The 15,416-nt window shown below is 44.8% G+C and overlaps 3 protein-coding genes and 1 long non-coding RNA gene across 9 annotated transcripts; 2 read left to right on the top strand and 2 right to left on the bottom strand.

Annotated features, from left to right (window-relative positions):
* The first annotated feature begins 951 nt into the window (after positions 1-951).
* Positions 952-4,791, top strand: LOC148397512 (protein SET-like). The gene is made up of 8 exons (XM_088375736.1): positions 952-1,196; positions 2,079-2,136; positions 2,455-2,597; positions 2,685-2,788; positions 2,865-2,978; positions 3,461-3,631; positions 3,715-3,846; positions 3,934-4,791. The coding sequence occupies exons 1-8, from the start codon at positions 1,124-1,126 to the stop codon at positions 3,955-3,957; spliced, it is 819 nt and encodes a 272-aa protein (XP_088231862.1). The 5' UTR covers positions 952-1,123; the 3' UTR covers positions 3,958-4,791.
* LOC148397513 (uncharacterized) lies at positions 4,553-5,891 on the bottom strand. Its single transcript, XR_015858552.1, has 2 exons — positions 5,082-5,891; positions 4,553-4,891 (listed from the first exon to the last, which is right to left on the bottom strand). It is a non-coding gene; the product is annotated as an uncharacterized LOC148397513 (long non-coding RNA).
* Positions 4,832-11,520, top strand: odf2a (outer dense fiber of sperm tails 2a). 6 transcript variants are annotated; one of them, XM_088375597.1, is made up of 17 exons: positions 4,832-4,948; positions 6,469-6,568; positions 6,882-6,980; positions 7,057-7,181; positions 7,408-7,531; positions 7,856-7,987; positions 8,341-8,418; positions 8,552-8,623; positions 8,783-8,899; positions 9,063-9,188; positions 9,302-9,411; positions 9,634-9,769; positions 9,833-9,943; positions 10,093-10,353; positions 10,528-10,628; positions 10,863-11,151; positions 11,301-11,520. In XM_088375597.1, the coding sequence occupies exons 2-17, from the start codon at positions 6,470-6,472 to the stop codon at positions 11,445-11,447; spliced, it is 2,127 nt and encodes a 708-aa protein (XP_088231723.1). In that variant the 5' UTR covers positions 4,832-4,948; position 6,469; the 3' UTR covers positions 11,448-11,520. The 6 variants fall into 6 exon arrangements, with proteins under 6 accessions (XP_088231723.1, XP_088231724.1, XP_088231722.1 ...); XM_088375598.1 differs by lacking the exon at positions 4,832-4,948 and having other exon boundaries at positions 6,270-6,568; positions 8,344-8,418; XM_088375596.1 differs by lacking the exon at positions 4,832-4,948 and having other exon boundaries at positions 6,271-6,568.
* Positions 11,521-11,809: 289 nt separating this feature from the next.
* ptges2 (prostaglandin E synthase 2) lies at positions 11,810-15,239 on the bottom strand. The gene is made up of 7 exons (XM_088375698.1): positions 14,844-15,239; positions 14,177-14,380; positions 14,041-14,096; positions 13,298-13,450; positions 12,934-13,134; positions 12,600-12,717; positions 11,810-12,260 (listed from the first exon to the last, which is right to left on the bottom strand). The coding sequence occupies exons 1-7, from the start codon at positions 15,132-15,134 to the stop codon at positions 12,120-12,122; spliced, it is 1,164 nt and encodes a 387-aa protein (XP_088231824.1). The 5' UTR covers positions 15,135-15,239; the 3' UTR covers positions 11,810-12,119.
* Between the last annotated feature and the right edge of the window lie 177 nt (positions 15,240-15,416).

Raw genomic sequence — 15,416 nt, forward strand, 5'->3', positions numbered from 1 at the left:
CGTGTTGCTATTCCGTTGGAAGTGACTGACGAATGTAATTAACGTAACCACTTAAAACCACAAAAGTCTTGTTGCAATTAGGCTTTAAATGCAGCCCGCGGCTGACAAGCGCCCTTAAGAAGCTTAAAGGCAGGGATCAAGTCGATAAAAGACACGTTTGACCCAAGGAGGTTGACTTGGCCGGGGGGGGGGCGTCGGCCATTGCATTGGGTGCGTTTTGACGGGGTCGAAGGATGCTCGGATGGTGCCCTATTTTGAGAGGCGGAGTTTGCCAGACCTCGCTGGTGGGCAGGCGGCAGCAGCGAGTGGGAGGCGGGCTCGTGAGGCTTCTGATAGTTGTGCGCGATACTGAAACATTTGTTATCGATCCGATCCCACATCGTCTACGGCCAATATCACCCATCGTTATTCGTAATTTATGACAATTTTGATGTTTGCTTGAATTTTAATATGTTTGCTTCATTAATGATAACATGATGGCTTTATTTATTTGTATTATGATTTTTTTTCAAAAAAAAATCCCTGGCGGTTTTTGGGTTATATGATTATTATCGGTATATAGAAAACATGTTTTGTAAGAATAAAAAAAAATATTTGTGCAGGAAAAAAAGAGCAGAGAAACTCTTTACATACATTGTCAGTATTTTTAATAAAGCGCATAAAATCATCACTCAGAAAAAAAAAAGATAAAACTACTCAGACAAATAACTTCATGTCCCTTTCTGAGCCACTTATCCTACAAATGATCTGCAGAAGCTGAGGGCAGTCAGATAAATAAAAATGACAAGTCAAACAGTTTTGATCTAAGTTTAATTTTGGAATGAATGACAATTCATTGTAATACCAAGTTTATGATTACTGGTATCCGTCAATATCAAGCGCAACGTTGTAATCGACGTTCTGTATCGATCCCAGCAGCGCCTCCTATCTTACTTTGTGCGAGCTCGTCCTCGTTCACTCACATTGTGTGTGCGCGCACGCCAGCAGCACGTTGGTGGCTTTCCCCCCCCTCATCTCGCCTCAACTTTACGCCCATTGAGTCGCGCTCTCGCTCTCTCTCGAGAACAGAACCCCCTGCAACCCCGACCCGGCTTCTTATTATTTGCTCCCCTCGCGACCAACCATGTCGGCCTCGGCGGCAAAAGTGAGTAAAAAGGAGCTCAACTCGAACCACGACGGAGCGGACGAGACCTCCGGTAAGCGTCATGGCGGCCTCCTTGTTTCACCGCCATTTTCCCCCCTCACTTTCTTCCCCGCAACGCATTTTCCACGCGTGGTCTCTTCTCGCTTTTATTGCCGTTCCTCGTCTATTGTTGGCATTGCCACACGTTTGTGTTTGGATTCGACTATTTTGCGTCCGCTTGTCGGCATCGTGGCTCGTTTTGTTAGCTTAGCGTGCTGTTGTCGGGCACGGGGGAAGCCATGTTAGCTTTCCCCCCGTTTCTTTTCCTCCTCCATTTAGCATCGTTAGCTGGCGTTTTTGCCTCGCGAGTTGGCCTCGCGCGCATTTACTTTCATGTTCCTCGCGATTTTGAAGCGGATTGTGACGTTCCACAAGCGCCCAAATGAAAGTAGTCCCTTTCAAATATTTGCGTTTTACTCGCAAGCGTGTGCGCTAGCGTGTTGTTGTTGTAGCGGTTACCTAACGCTATTCCATCGACGTTTTTTGGTTGCGTTTGAAAGCCATTTGAAAGAAGAAACACGTAAATTACACGTTAGGAGTTTTTTGGGGGGGACGATGGGGATTTGGGGCTGAATGAAAAATTTGAGGGCTTCTGCTTCGCTAGCTAGCCCGCACGGCTGCGTTGCGCTCAACTGTCGAGTTGTGTGTCCCACATTTAAACCACGCGGCCTCGGAGGCGGCCAGCAGCCGGCAGGAAACAACGAGCCACAAGTCCCGCGATTGGCCCTGAACGCAACTCTGCACCACAATGTCGGACTTCCATTGTGATTTCTCGAGAATTCTTACGTGGTTTAGTTGGCCCGAATGTACAAAGTAGCTCTGCCTCCTCCAAATCCATTTTTACCTCTTGTGCCAAATACTAACGTTTTGTAATCTTTTGTTTCCCATCCGACAGAAAAGGAGCAACAGGAAGCAATTGAACACATCGATGAAGTTCAAAATGAAATCGACAGGTAATGTTAATTTGTAGCCTTGAGAAAACTCCTTTGTTTCTTTGGCGTGATCCCCCCCCCCCTTCATTTTGGGTCACAAGCACGTTCAAGCTCAGCTAAATCATTTGATTGACATTTTAAAAAAGTGTACTTTTGAAAGTGACGTAATAAAGTTTTACACACAAATATGTCATTATAATTTTTTTTAAATGTCTAAATAATTACAAAAAATGAACTGAAGTCTTAAAAAATTGACTTTTGCACATCAATCGAATCATCATGCATGGACTGTTTGAACGCATGATTTTTTTTTATTAAAAAATGCTTTTTTGTGAGCAGGTTGAACGAGCAGGCCAGTGAGGAGATCCTGAAAGTAGAACAGAAGTACAACAAACTCCGCCAGCCGTTCTTTCAGAAGAGATCAGAACTGATCGCCAAAATCCCCAACTTTTGGGTCACCACATTTGTCAACCATCCACAAGGTCAGGACCCCGAGCAGTGCGACCCGACGGCCTGCTGATTTTATTTTTGCTTTTACTGAGCTTCTTTTGAATTTTTGTCTCCCAAAGTATCCGCCCTACTGGGGGAGGAGGATGAAGAGGCGCTTCACTACCTGAGCCGAGTGGAGGTGACAGAGTTTGAAGACATAAAGTCAGGCTACAGAATAGATTTTGTAAGTACATCTCGAAGCCCTTCTCACACTTGGCACAAAATGAAGGCGCAGTTGACATTGCTTGCGTTTCGTGCAGTATTTCGACGAGAACCCGTACTTCGAAAACAAAGTCCTTTCCAAAGAATTCCACCTGAACGAGAGCGGCGACCCGTCTTCAAAGTCAACGGAAATCAAATGGAAATCGGGAAAGGTAAGTCCCTAAATGCCGATATGCATTATTTGTGAGGCTCCCTCTATGTATTTTTTTCAGTCCCACTCCATTTTGTTTGTTGGATAATCGATTATCAAAATGATATGTATACTGAATAATAGGGGTGGACGGGTAATTGGCATTATGCTGCGGCAGTTTGACACATGGGCGTATTATTCTCATCAGAAAGATGATTCCTTACATTTTTTTACCATTGTTGGAATGAAATTGAACACGTCTAAAGAAGTATCGGCGAGTGAAAATTGGTCTGACAAAAGTGGTGTCAAACATCCCTACTGAATTAAATAACGTGTCTCTTTTTGAGTCCCTTAATTGTCCCAAAAATTTCATTCGAAGCCAGATTTGTTCACACGCTTGTGTGTAATAGATATCTTTATCGGCACATTAATATCGTCGCGATTTTTCTGCAGCCTTTCTCCCCACATTTAAATGGAATTTTGGATGTGTGTGTTTCTGACAAGGACTTGACCAAACGCTCCAGTCAGACGCAGAACAAAGCAGGCCGCAAGAGGCAACACGAAGAGCCCGAGAGCTTCTTCACCTGGTTCACCGACCACGCTGACGCCGGCGCTGACGAGTTGGGTGAGGTCATTAAGGATGACATCTGGCCTAACCCGCTGCAGTACTACCTGGTATGTCCCCCCACACACACACACAAAGAAACACACACACACACACACAAAAATGGGTGTTAAAACGGCATTGCTGTCATCAGGTCCCTGACATGGACGACGAGGAGGGCGAAGGCGAAGAGGACGAAGAGGATGAAGAAGGCCTGGAGGACATCGACGAGGAGGGCGATGAGGATGGAGAAGACGACGACGATGATGATGGAGAAGATGGAGAGGTAGCTAGCGAGTCATTTCTTTTACCGGTTGCTAGACGGCTGGATAGATAGATCGATGTGACTAATTTGGCTGTTTTCCCCACGTAGGACGACGAGGGAGAAGACGACTGAAAAGCCCGGCCGTGTCCTCCTCACCTTTCTAGTCCCCATTTGCTTTATCAATTCATGTTCGGGAGCAAAGGTTTATTTTTGCTGTTCATTTTGTTTTTGTCGTTGTTTTATTAAGTCCATGCGTGCGCTTCATTTTTGACATTCGGACGCCCCCTCCTTCTCCTCCTTCACCCGCGGGTTCCGTTTCGATCTCTAAGAAAAGGCCGGCGGCACTTTTTCCTCCCCCAATTGTGAGTATACGTACCTACACAAACAACCCTTGGGGTTCATCTCTCCTTGCTCTCTTGTTGAAGATATTACATAATAAAAAAAAAATAGAATTGTAGAATTTGAAGACACTTCCCACAGATGTGCTCCTGTTTTCAGGTGTGGTGAGAAGCCATGGTGTAGTCACCTTAGCACTAGAAGACCTCATTATCTTTTTTTTTTTTTTTTTTTACTTTTCATTTTTGGAAGATTTTTTTTTTACCCCCAACAGCTCATTCCTTTCATGTTAAGAGGGAGGGGAGGCATGTTGGCTCCTAGTATGGGGGGGGTTAAGTGCACGGGGAGGGGGGGTGTAAGAGTCGTTATTTTGACACCATTTCTATGGGACTTATTTTTTTGTTGTTTTCATTGTATTGTTTTACAGATATCCATGGAATTTGAAATGACATTTTTAATAAAGAACAAAATGGGAAAAAAAAGCTTGTAAATTTTGGCCCCCACAATGGTCACTTCATGGATATTTAAAAGAAAAAACAGCTTCACCTTTTTTTCCGCTTGGCAGTGGGGAAAGAAACTGTTTGAGGTGTAAACTTACTTTTTGATTCAATAATAAAATGTTCATGTGTATATACCTGTGTGTTGGAGTGTTCAAACACAGTAGGTCATCTGATGAAGGAACTTGGAGTGATCTGCAGGCTGGAGGCAAAGTTTTCTCTTTGCAGATGATCTACGATGAGACCTTGAACATGAACGGTGTGACGGTGATGGGACAAGAGCTCGCCTGGTAGGCCCAATTTAGAACAACAGCTGCTCAGCTATAAAATCACTTTGGGGTGCAATAACTTCCATCCGTTAATAAGATTTTAAAAATTGTTTTTGAAGTGTCTGTTTTTTGCAGGTTAAAATACAAACCTTACCTGAATGCAGTTTTCCCCCTAAAAAATCTTGAATCCAACGTTGGATGAGACATTTTGAGTTACTTTAAAAACAATTTTCTGTCATCATCGTTCCAGTTTGTGATTTATTCAAGGACAGTCCAATTTTGTTAAATCTTTTTTAAATAATCCCATTAATACTACATGCCCTACACCGCGGGCATATGGCCCCGGGAACCAGGAGAAGTGCCGCCCTGCGGAAGGTGACCACTTCAACCTGAAGGCCGTGTGGGTTCTCGAACATTTGTACGCGTAATCGCCGACCCCCGAGTAGCGTGGTTGCGGCCGGACAACGCCATGCGGTGATGGTTATCCGAGCCGGAGGCCAGCTCGTGTCCGTATGCCCAACAGAACGAGGGTATCGGCGCTTCCCCTTTGTGTCGACACACTCCGCGGCTGGCTGGCACACGGCGGCCTCAAGTAGCATTATTTTCCATTTTTGATCATCTTGATGATCACTTCAGTGCGACGCAAGCTTTAGCGCACCGATACACCTGCCGATAAGATGCAAGCTCGGGCCGTTGCCAACTTTATTTTCTAAGCGTGGACAACCGCATTCTCGAGGCAAATGACCATCTCGGAAATGCTTTGGTCCGTTTAAAAGTGTGTTTGGTCACAACACGTTATGTACAGGGTTAAGAAACATCCACTTTGATTTATAACATTTGTGGACTTTGAGCGATTTTCTCTACGATGATTTTTATGCTCGGTCATACCCGGAAACGCGACCATTTCCCCTTATCTTTATTTAACATTGTCAACGTTTACATAAACAAAATAGGCAAACATACATACAAAAACAAAGTAAAGGAAAAATAACCAAATTAAATGAAATAAACAAATAAAACTACGACTTAAAATTGAAAAGAATGAACGACCATTTCCCTTTTCGTTAACTGCGTATATTGAAACATGACGTTTTAATTTGATGCTACAGCTCTTTCCGGAATAGCGCGCGCGCTCTTTTTGGAACCGCAATTTTTGAATAATATGGAAATGAGCGCAATTAATTCCAAGTTTCTGTTTTTTTATATTTTAATTTTAAATTAACAGGATGCGTTTCAAAACCCAAGCGTCGCTCAGTGGAGGGGTAACTACGAGCAACAGCAATCAAACCTCTGCCAATCACCGAGCCTGACTCTTGAAATAACCCAATCAGAATGCGCATATGTTATACCGCACGGCCAATCAGAAGGCGACCGTTTGTCGCTCCAAACATTGTTCGGTAGTTATTCGTAGTCTCTTTTACGTTTGGAAAAATGACTTAAATAATCCGGGAGTGATGCTTTTTTATTTAGAAAATAATATCGGAGGTTGTTTCTTTTGGTAAAACGTGTAATGACGTTAAGTTTTTTTTACATTGGGCAAGAATGAGAACGAGACATTCTCCTCCTCCCGTACACGTCCATGTAGTGGAGAGCACACCGGTGCACGTTCACATGAGAAGGAGCCCTATCAGGACCTCGCAGGTGAATACTCGTACAACATACCTCGATTTTTCTGGACAAGTTTGTTTTCTTAATCACACAAAGTTGCATTAAGGTATAGTTTGTTAATGCACAAACCATGTAGTCTATATGGTAGACTCGTCTAGTACTAAACTTAGATTACTATACAAAACTATGCAATGATAGTGGGGTTCTTCAATCCTGGGGGACCCCGAGGACCAGGGTTGACCCCTGGTCTAGACTATTACTGTAGATGAACATGGTACTCATAGATTAGACCATGGACTTGGATCAGCAATTACTCTCCTAAACTGTGGTTCTATTTGTTGTGCAGGAGAGGAGTAGCGATGTTCAGCCAAGAGGGGATCGTGGGAGATCTACCGGTCGAGCCCCTTGGATCCCTCCCGGGATCTCATCTTGCAGACGAGAGCAGGTCCCTCTTTTATTTTGTGTTAACATTGGCATATTATATGATGTTTGTCTTATTTATCTTGTGCTTTTATTTTCAGAGAAGCCGAGTGCAGTCAGATAATGTCCGGCGGGAAAGTGATGAGCGAGATGATGACACCTCGATACTGAGGAAGAACATCAGCCTGCTGCTCAAAGAGCAAGGAAACAGCCAGCGTTCAAACAAGTAACATGCAAGAACAATACACCCACTTATTGAGTCGAGTCAAATTTATTTATCCAGCCCTTAATCACAGAAACATCTCAAAGGGCTTCACATACCCATAATTGACAATTATTATCTTGACTGTGGTAGAATTAACCTGCTAGATTATTACTTTTTTTTATTTTTAATAATACAAGTACGTAATAGAAGTGTGCTAGCTCTGGACGAGTTTTTGTCTGCATGTCAGAGGACAGGTCCCGCCCTCGGAGACGGAGGTCCTGCTGCGGGCCCTGGTGGAGGTGGAAGTGGATGGCGTGGCGGTAGCCAATCAACTTGCCTCTTTCAAGGAAACCCTGGATGGCCTGGCTAAGGTAATTTGTCCACCGGCTTGTCCATGGCAGTTGACCTTTTCACCTTGACATACTTCCAGGTGTCACGAGCAAACCCTTCTATTGCATTTGATCAAGGTAGAGTCATTGAGAAAACAGGATAAACACCTTGAATAATAATTTCTTCTCGGCTTCGCTAATGTGACTTCCAAATGTAAAACATCTTCTGAGTGTGGGATCATAATTTACATTTCAACTTTCTGCCACCCGAAAGTATCTTGGCACCTTTTGTTTACAAACACTTTGGAAAGGTCTATATGTGGGTGGTGGCAGCTGACACTAACAAGATGGAGGTGGACTTCGCAGGACAAGCGTCCGTCCAAGCTTCAGATGTCCACACTCACACGGCATCGTCAGCTTCTCATGGAGAGGATGGAGATTTTTGACAACACCAATCACAGCCTCAGGGACCTCCTCAGAGACTGGAGCCATCAGCAGGTACAAGCAGTGCTGGAAAGGACCATGGGTGTCAAACTCAAGGCCCGGGGACCAAATACGGCCCGCCACATCATTTTATGTGACAAATTTCGCATGGACTCCATGTGTCAATACTAAAATTACAAATTTTGAAAAATAGAGAAGTTGCTAGCAATTTTTAGCACATTCATCTTTTGAAAACAGTTTTTACTAGTCTGTGGTTTCAAAACTATTTGACACCCCTGGATATGCTATCCTATGACTAAATTATGATAAACTAGTATTTTGTAATTCATTCAAGTCTTCCTGACCATGCTTGTTGACAAGACTTGTACGAGTACAGTACTACTGTTGCTTTTTCTTTGTCTTTTCAGCAGAGCGAAGCAGAGAGACGCTCTGACGAGAACGAAGCCTTCAAGAAGAGGCTGGCCGAAGTTGAGGCTGAGAATATAGTGAGCATCTATCACGATAACCATAACATAATCACAACGTTAACCATCACGACCACAATTGCCATCAGCTCAAGGATGAATTGGATGGAATTTGTGAACAGAATAGATTTTTGGATGTTTTTGTGTCTTCCAGAGACTCGTGTCCAAGCTTTGCAGCAAGGAGAAAGAAGCTTCCCAGCTTATAGAGTCTTTGGAATTTGAGAAGGTGGGCAACTGCCGCAACTTAGCATGTTACGCAACAGTCAGAACGGTTTCCCTTTTTTTTTTTTTTTTGCAAATGCTGTTGTACATTTCAGATCTGACAAACAGCCTTCATAAATCAATTCCGCAGCTCGTGTTTATTTCTCTCTGTCTTCCGTGTCAGGACCACGCCAAGACTACAGAGGAGCTTTCTAGAATCTTGTCGTCTACTCGAGACCATTTGGAATCTCAGCTGAGTCGACTACAGGCAGAAAAAGTCACAATGGCCGCTCAGCTGCAGGTCCACTTTGCATTCAAGTTTGACATATTAATCTGAATTTAGCGCAATTATAAATCTGGTTACAGACTGGACAAGACTAGAATAGGCTATGCTAATTCAACTAACCTACCCCGTCCTAGACTATGTAAACTGTGTGACAAAAACTAAACCCTGTCTAAATCAGTGTCTGCAGCAGACTTACGAGCAACGACGGGAAAACGACGACGAGGCGGCCCTGGCGTTGCTCACCCGCCATGCCGAGCGGGCCGAAGAGGCGTCCAGGCAGATGGCAGCCAGACTTCAGGAGAAGGTACACAAAACAATGTGACTCGACTACGATAGACCAGAGAGACTACAGGAGAGGGTACTTGATGAAAAACGGGAATGCCCTCAGAAGGAAAGAACCGCCTGTTGTTGTTGAAGGAGTCCCAGTTGGCGCAAGCGTTGTCCACGTGTAGCGAGCTACGCCTGCGCATCTCCAAGGAGGCCACGGCCAGAAGTCAGCTGGAGGACAACGTGGCTGCGCTCCAATTGTGAGTACAACGTCAGGCCATGTTTTATTGGACCAGATTATTCAATGTACAGACTATGTTGGATTGCGACAGACTTTTGGCAGACTTTACAAAATGAAAAGTAAGTAGGCCAGACTTGACTATTACCATACTCAACTATGCTGGGCTACATTATTAAGCTAGGCTATATTGAAGTAGGCCTTCGTTTTAAAGATGAAACGAGGCGAGACTGTCTTTTCCCAGGCAGGTGAGCGAGTGGAACGCTCAGCACCACGTAGCTGACGAGCGGAGTCGCAGCGAACGAGAGGAGCTCCTTAACCAACTCCATCATCTAAGCGCCCAGAACACCGCCTTGACGTTAGACAAAGAGTCTTTGCAGGTATGGGACATCGCAATCAATCGTAGCAAGTTCCGTAAGTGAGCGGTTGGGTTTTCCTTCAAGGCGGAGCTGACATCCAGCGAGGAGAAACTGCAAGTCGCTGAAGAGGAAACACTGCAGCTTAGGACATCGTACAATAAACGGGAAGCCATGTTGGACAAATACAAGAGAAAGGTACGCTACATTGAGCTGTCCATCAAGGATTCACAAGCATGTTAGCATGTAGCTAACATAAGCTAAAGAATGGAGTAGCTATCACAACCTCTGACAAAATAGATTTACGTAAACTGTCACTGGGCCAAACTGGATGCTTTGTCGGCCAGGCTCAGCAGGCAGATCTGGAGCGTGAGGAGCAACGTCTGAAGATGAACGAGGCCCAGCTGAAGGCTCAGGAGGCTACGGCCGCACGGGAGCGGGAGCATGAGCAGCTGAGGAAGGAGCTGCTACGCCTGCGACAGCTAGAAACGCTTCCCGAGCGCCTGCGCCGCAGTGAGCATCAGCTGGCGCAGGCGCAGCAGGAGGCCGACGCTCACCAGAGGAAGAACCTGGAGCACAACACCACCCTTGCTGAAGTTAGACACAAGGTAGCGTCACTTAAGATTTATCTGTCTTATTTTGGACTTTCTAGATCTTCCTGTGGCTGATCTGTGGATGTCGAGATTTTTAATTGGGTGCTTCAGATCTGGATGTCAAAACAATTTCTTTGGGTTTAGATGGTGTACATGTACATTTTTTGTTCCATTTGTGTTACTTTTAAGGTGGAACAACAAGGTTCTCAACTTGAGGCGTTCCAGCGTAGGAACATGCTGCTCCTGGAGGAGAACAACGTCCTCAAAGAGAAGATAGTCAACCTGGAAAGGTAGCAGCAACTTGCTACTGCCATTTCCCATCATTATTTAAGTAGTAGAGGAAGTAGTAAAAAAAAACCATTCAAAATTAGGTTCAATGGGGAGGGAAAAAGGCAACCCACCCCCTAAAAAAAATAATTGAGCTACGTTAACGTGCCAACGTTAATTTAGTACCAGCACATCTGCTCCTGACTACAGTATGGAGAAAAAAAAGATTAAAAACAAAAAATGGTGTATGTCTGCAGGAAGCTGGAGTCCATGCGCGTGGAGAACAAGGAGATGTGCGAGGCGCTCACCCTGAAGGAGGTCAGCGTGCTTAGCGTGGAGCAACAGCTAGATCAGAAAAGCCGCGAGAACGCCGTCCTGGCCCAGCAGCTGCAGCAAACCCTGGACGACGCCCAGCAGCAGGCCCGCCAAAGCGTGGAGAGAGTCCTGGACAAGGAGCGCAGGTCACAGTCCAAAGCCCTGGACCTGCAAGAACAACTGAGTCGGGCCGAGGCCCAGCTCAGTCAGCTGCATCGCAGCAAGGAAGAGGTGACCTTGACACTCGTGATCCAGAAATAGTTGTCGAGGGAGTCCACAATGTCACATAAAAGTATCGGTAGTTGACCCAGTTGTCAAGCTAGTTGTTAACTGTTTAATTAGGGGTAGTTGTCAAGATCATTTTTAAAATCATTCTGCAGATGGAGCGTCGCTTCCAGAACCAGCTAAAGAACCTGAAGGAGCGTCTGGACCAGTCGGACCAGACCAACCGCAGCCTGCAGAACTATGTGCGGTTCCTTAAGACCTCCTACGGGAACGTCTTCGGAGAGCCTTTCCTCCCCAGCTGACGGCAAAAACTTCCACTCGACTTCTCCTCTTTGCTCTCAAGCACAAATAAACGTGTTTGGACGTGCCACACTATTTCATTTGCGGTGATTTCCTTCCAAACTTTTGAAGTTGATCCACAGGAACTGAGTGATGAGCTACCTTGTTTTGATTGGATGGAGGTGCTGAGGAGGAAAAGACCAATCAGAGGTGCGTTTGTGCTTATTTAGTTCAATTGTGTTCTATTTTGGTTTTGATGAACTTATTTTGTGTAACTCAAAGTTGACACAAGAGCCAACAATACAAAATAATCGAATAAAATCACAGCAAATCACATTTTTGTCTTCATTGCAAGTCCACGCACGAATCCTGTATTTCAAGCACATTTGATTGAATTTTTAAATGTTTTTATTTCTTTTTTTACTTTCAGACAAACACCATCTGAAGAAGTCACCATCCTGCATCCCGGAAGCGCAACACAAGAATAAGTTAACACTTTTTCTTCTCTTTTTCTTTTTTTTTTTTTTGTGACCCATTAAGGGAAACATTCACAATGGGGTCATTCAGATTAACAGTAAAAACCCATTGCATACTGCATTAAATATTGCCCGTGGCTGCAATATTGCAAAACGGCAGGATCACATGAGCGTCCAACAGTCCCCGCAGTTTTTGATGTCTTTTGATGAACGATACAGTTATCGTGATGATTGTGAGAGTCCATCGTGGTTGCGTGTGGCCGACTCCATGCGTCGGTACCACGGCTTCACTTTAGTGTTGGCCATCATGTCGTCGAAGGCCTGCAGGCCTTCCATGACGCGCAGGACGCCAAACACAGCCTGCCAGAGATGAGCAAGCGGCAAAAGTACAGTGAGATTATCGATTTATTTGTTTTTATGGGTTTTGATAGTGAATCCCGTTTAGAGAAAATGCTGTCATATGGCATAACAGAAATGCAAAAATGAAATCAACTAAATGGTTATTAAATCAATCAACTATTGTGATTCATTCAATGAATCAAAGCAGTTGTGATTTAGTAATTAACTAAAAATTAGGCCTGCATCTAAATTTTAATTAATTAATGAATCAAATTTGGCTATGGCGCGGATTTTCCCCGTCTGGAACATAACGTGAATTGACTAATCTGTCAGGTGTGGATGCAGACCGAGTTTGCTCACCAAGTCGGCCAGGTTGGGCTGTTCTCCGCCCATGAACTTCCTCTTCTTGCCGATGGCCGCCACCCAGTTGTTAACAGCTTTGTACAGGTCCTGACGCACGTCGTCTTGAAGGTTGTGCCTGCGATTAAAGCATTCGTTTGCTTATCACTGGTAATGAAAAACGGATGAACACAGCGGTTGACACAAAAGCCTAACCTATAATTTTATTTTTTTTAGGCAAAGTCTGAAATTTTGCAGATTCAAATTGCGATAACCAATTCATTATCCGATTAATAATAATAATCAGGCCGGTAGAGGTCATCAACTGATCCCCGATTGCGAGCGGCTCACTCACCGGCTCTTGAGGCGTTTAGCGATGACAAACATGGCAGCGGCGCCGACGTACTTGGCGAACCATCCCTCCAGGGTTCCGAACTTGCCTTCGCGCACGATATAGTCGAAAGAGGCCAGGGCCTCGCCGGTGCTGCGGTAGACGTTGGGTGAGATCAGGTGTACCAGCCAATCGTCGGCCCACTGCCGCCACTTCATCTCCTCCCTGAAACAAAAATCACGCTAACGTTTTTTTTTTGTCATGCTAAGAGCGCAAATCAAAAAGATGACCCGTAAACCAGCAACTGCTAGATGTAGTGTTTCTTTCATAAAAGTTGAATGAAAAGTTATCTTAGCATTGCTAGCTAGCCCGGCGCCACTTGTTTTACTTCTGACTGCCTTTGTCGGGGTAGACGGCGGCCGTCTCGTCCTGGCTGAGCATCAGCCAATATTTGTTGTTGTACTCCGTCACCTCCTTGCCGCTGTCGTTCACAGACTTCATCTCTGGGTAACAGCGCAAAATGTCAGACAAGCTGGAACCCCTGGAGGAAGAAAAAAAAAAAAGTCAAATGTGACAAACTAGCTTCGGGATGTCATGTTGGGGTCAGATTGGTTTAGCCAAGGTTGTTGAGGTAATTGTCAAGATGGTCTTTAAGGTAGTAGTTGTTCAAAGAGTTGTCCAATTTGTTACGCTGGTTATTAAGGTTGTAAAGATGTTGGTGAAGGTAATTATTATTGTAGTTGTTCAGATATTTACTTCCAAGGAAGCTCAACACAGCTAGGCTCTTTTTGTTCAACAAAGCCTAAAACCAATCAGAGAAAAATAGTACCACGACGGTGGTTAGCAACTAGCTTTGTTAACCAGGCGCTCATCCTCAATGTAATGTAGGTCGTCGTCATGCTAGTTACTAAAGTCGTCAAGAGGATTGTTCCGTTATTAACAGGTAGCTGTTAATGTAGTTGTTGAGAATTAATCCACAAGAGTGTTTAAAGTAATGTGAAGATAGTTGTCAAGGTATTTAATAATACAATCGTTAATGTTGTCATCAAGGCGGTTATTAAGTTTCAGTCGTTGTCAAGGTAGTTAATTAGTTAGTTAGTTGTTGGCAGTTGTCAAAATACGTGTGCTCACTTGCTGACTACGTAGCTCTTGAGCGAGCTGATGATGACCGACGAGTCGTTCAGTTGCTGCAGTTGGATTCATAAAGAAAAAGCAGACGTTATTGACAAATCAAAACCACTCCAGATATTTGCGGGTTAAGCGTTACCAGGTGCTCGTCCACCATGAGGATGGGAACCTTCCGGTAGGCTGACCACTTGATCTCCCGCCGCATGACGGGGTTCACCTCCACCACGCGGTAAGCCAGGCCGTGGTAGTCCAGGAAGGCTCGCACTTTGCTGCAGAACGGACACGTTTGGTACTGGTACAGTGTCAGGGACAGAGAAGCCGACGTCGAAGGTGTGGAGGGCGCCTGAGACACACGTAGAGCTTGTTGGCATTAATTCGCCATGGCGACTCAGTCAATCGTTTTTCTTACTTTAGTTTGAAGGATTATAAAACAGTTCCACTTTACGTGTCATTTCAAAAAAAGATCACTTTTTCTACTTTGATCAGAAACTCGTTTTTGGTGAACTGACATGTTCTGCTGATGATTATTAAAGAATGGAAAATGCAGATAGGGCTGGGCAATCATCCAATATCAATATGCAGTGGAAACCTGCTGTTGTCTTTTTTTTTTATCTTAGTCCTATATTGCGAATCAATGGGAAAAGTTAATAAACCCACAAATACAAATAGTAAAAAAAAATCACAAACATTTTGATCTGGTTTCTCCTTTTTCTGTTACTTTTTGGTAATCATAATCAAGTTTCATCCTGTGGTCTGCCATGTAAGGCAACCTTCCCCTTCCTCTCGCCGGAAATCAAGCATGTCACCTGGGCTTGCTCCTGGGCCAGTTGTCGCTGCTGTGCCCAGTAAAGCTTGACCGTATGGTAGATCCCCACACCGCCGCCGAGGAGGAAGGCGCAGCCCAGAGCACGGCTTCCTCCAGCCCGCAGAGACCACGGCAGTCCGGATCGGGCTCCTGTCCCACCGCCGCTGGAGTAGGACCTGCGGGGCATACGGCAAGCCGAGAAGGGGACGCCGGTGCCGGGTCGGCGGAGCGCAGAACTCTCCAGAATCGTCCAACCGACCTTAGTCAGAGATCTTGCACAGGACGCCGCCATGTTAAATTGTTGACTTTACATAAAGTCCCAGAATGCACTGCAATCGAATTCCATACAAGTTGGGTTGTCGTCTCCCTGCCGAAGCTCCGCCCATCTGTGACATCATTGCGTACTTTACGCAGTTTTTTAACGTAACCATCGGTACATTGAGACAATTATGCAACTAGTAGTGTAAATTAAACACTATATGCACAAAGGAGCCAGACATATAATCGCAGTTAAGCACCCACGGATTCATAATTTTGTGGGTTTATTTAAATTGCTCCACCGCACTTGTAGAAT

Source organism: Syngnathus floridae, chromosome 5 (genome assembly GCF_059516105.1).
Source record: "Syngnathus floridae isolate MCC-2025c chromosome 5, RoL_Sflo_1.0, whole genome shotgun sequence".
Taxonomy (NCBI): domain Eukaryota; kingdom Metazoa; phylum Chordata; class Actinopteri; order Syngnathiformes; family Syngnathidae; genus Syngnathus; species Syngnathus floridae.

What these genes read in the sequence shown, in the direction of transcription:
- LOC148397512 (XM_088375736.1), top strand. Translation starts at nt 1,124, where the DNA reads ATGTCGGCCTCGGCGGCAAAAGTGAGTAAAAAGGAGCTCAACTCGAAC. An exon ending in TCAAATGGAAATCGGGAAAG is followed by an intron (nt 2,979 to 3,460) that starts GTAAGTCCCTAA and finishes GTTTCTGACAAG; the next exon opens with GACTTGACCAAACGCTCCAG. An exon ending in ACCCGCTGCAGTACTACCTG is followed by an intron (nt 3,632 to 3,714) that starts GTATGTCCCCCC and finishes TGCTGTCATCAG; the next exon opens with GTCCCTGACATGGACGACGA.
- odf2a (XM_088375597.1), top strand. Translation starts at nt 6,470, where the DNA reads ATGAGAACGAGACATTCTCCTCCTCCCGTACACGTCCATGTAGTGGAG. An exon ending in CATCTTGCAGACGAGAGCAG is followed by an intron (nt 6,981 to 7,056) that starts GTCCCTCTTTTA and finishes TTTTATTTTCAG; the next exon opens with AGAAGCCGAGTGCAGTCAGA. An exon ending in CAATGGCCGCTCAGCTGCAG is followed by an intron (nt 8,900 to 9,062) that starts GTCCACTTTGCA and finishes TGTCTAAATCAG; the next exon opens with TGTCTGCAGCAGACTTACGA.
- ptges2 (XM_088375698.1), bottom strand. Translation starts at nt 15,134, where the DNA reads ATGGCGGCGTCCTGTGCAAGATCTCTGACTAAGGTCGGTTGGACGATT. An exon ending in TCATGGTGGACGAGCACCTG is followed by an intron (nt 14,097 to 14,176) that starts GTAACGCTTAAC and finishes ATCCAACTGCAG; the next exon opens with CAACTGAACGACTCGTCGGT. An exon ending in AAGAGCTACGTAGTCAGCAA is followed by an intron (nt 13,451 to 14,040) that starts GTGAGCACACGT and finishes TTCTTCCTCCAG; the next exon opens with GGGTTCCAGCTTGTCTGACA.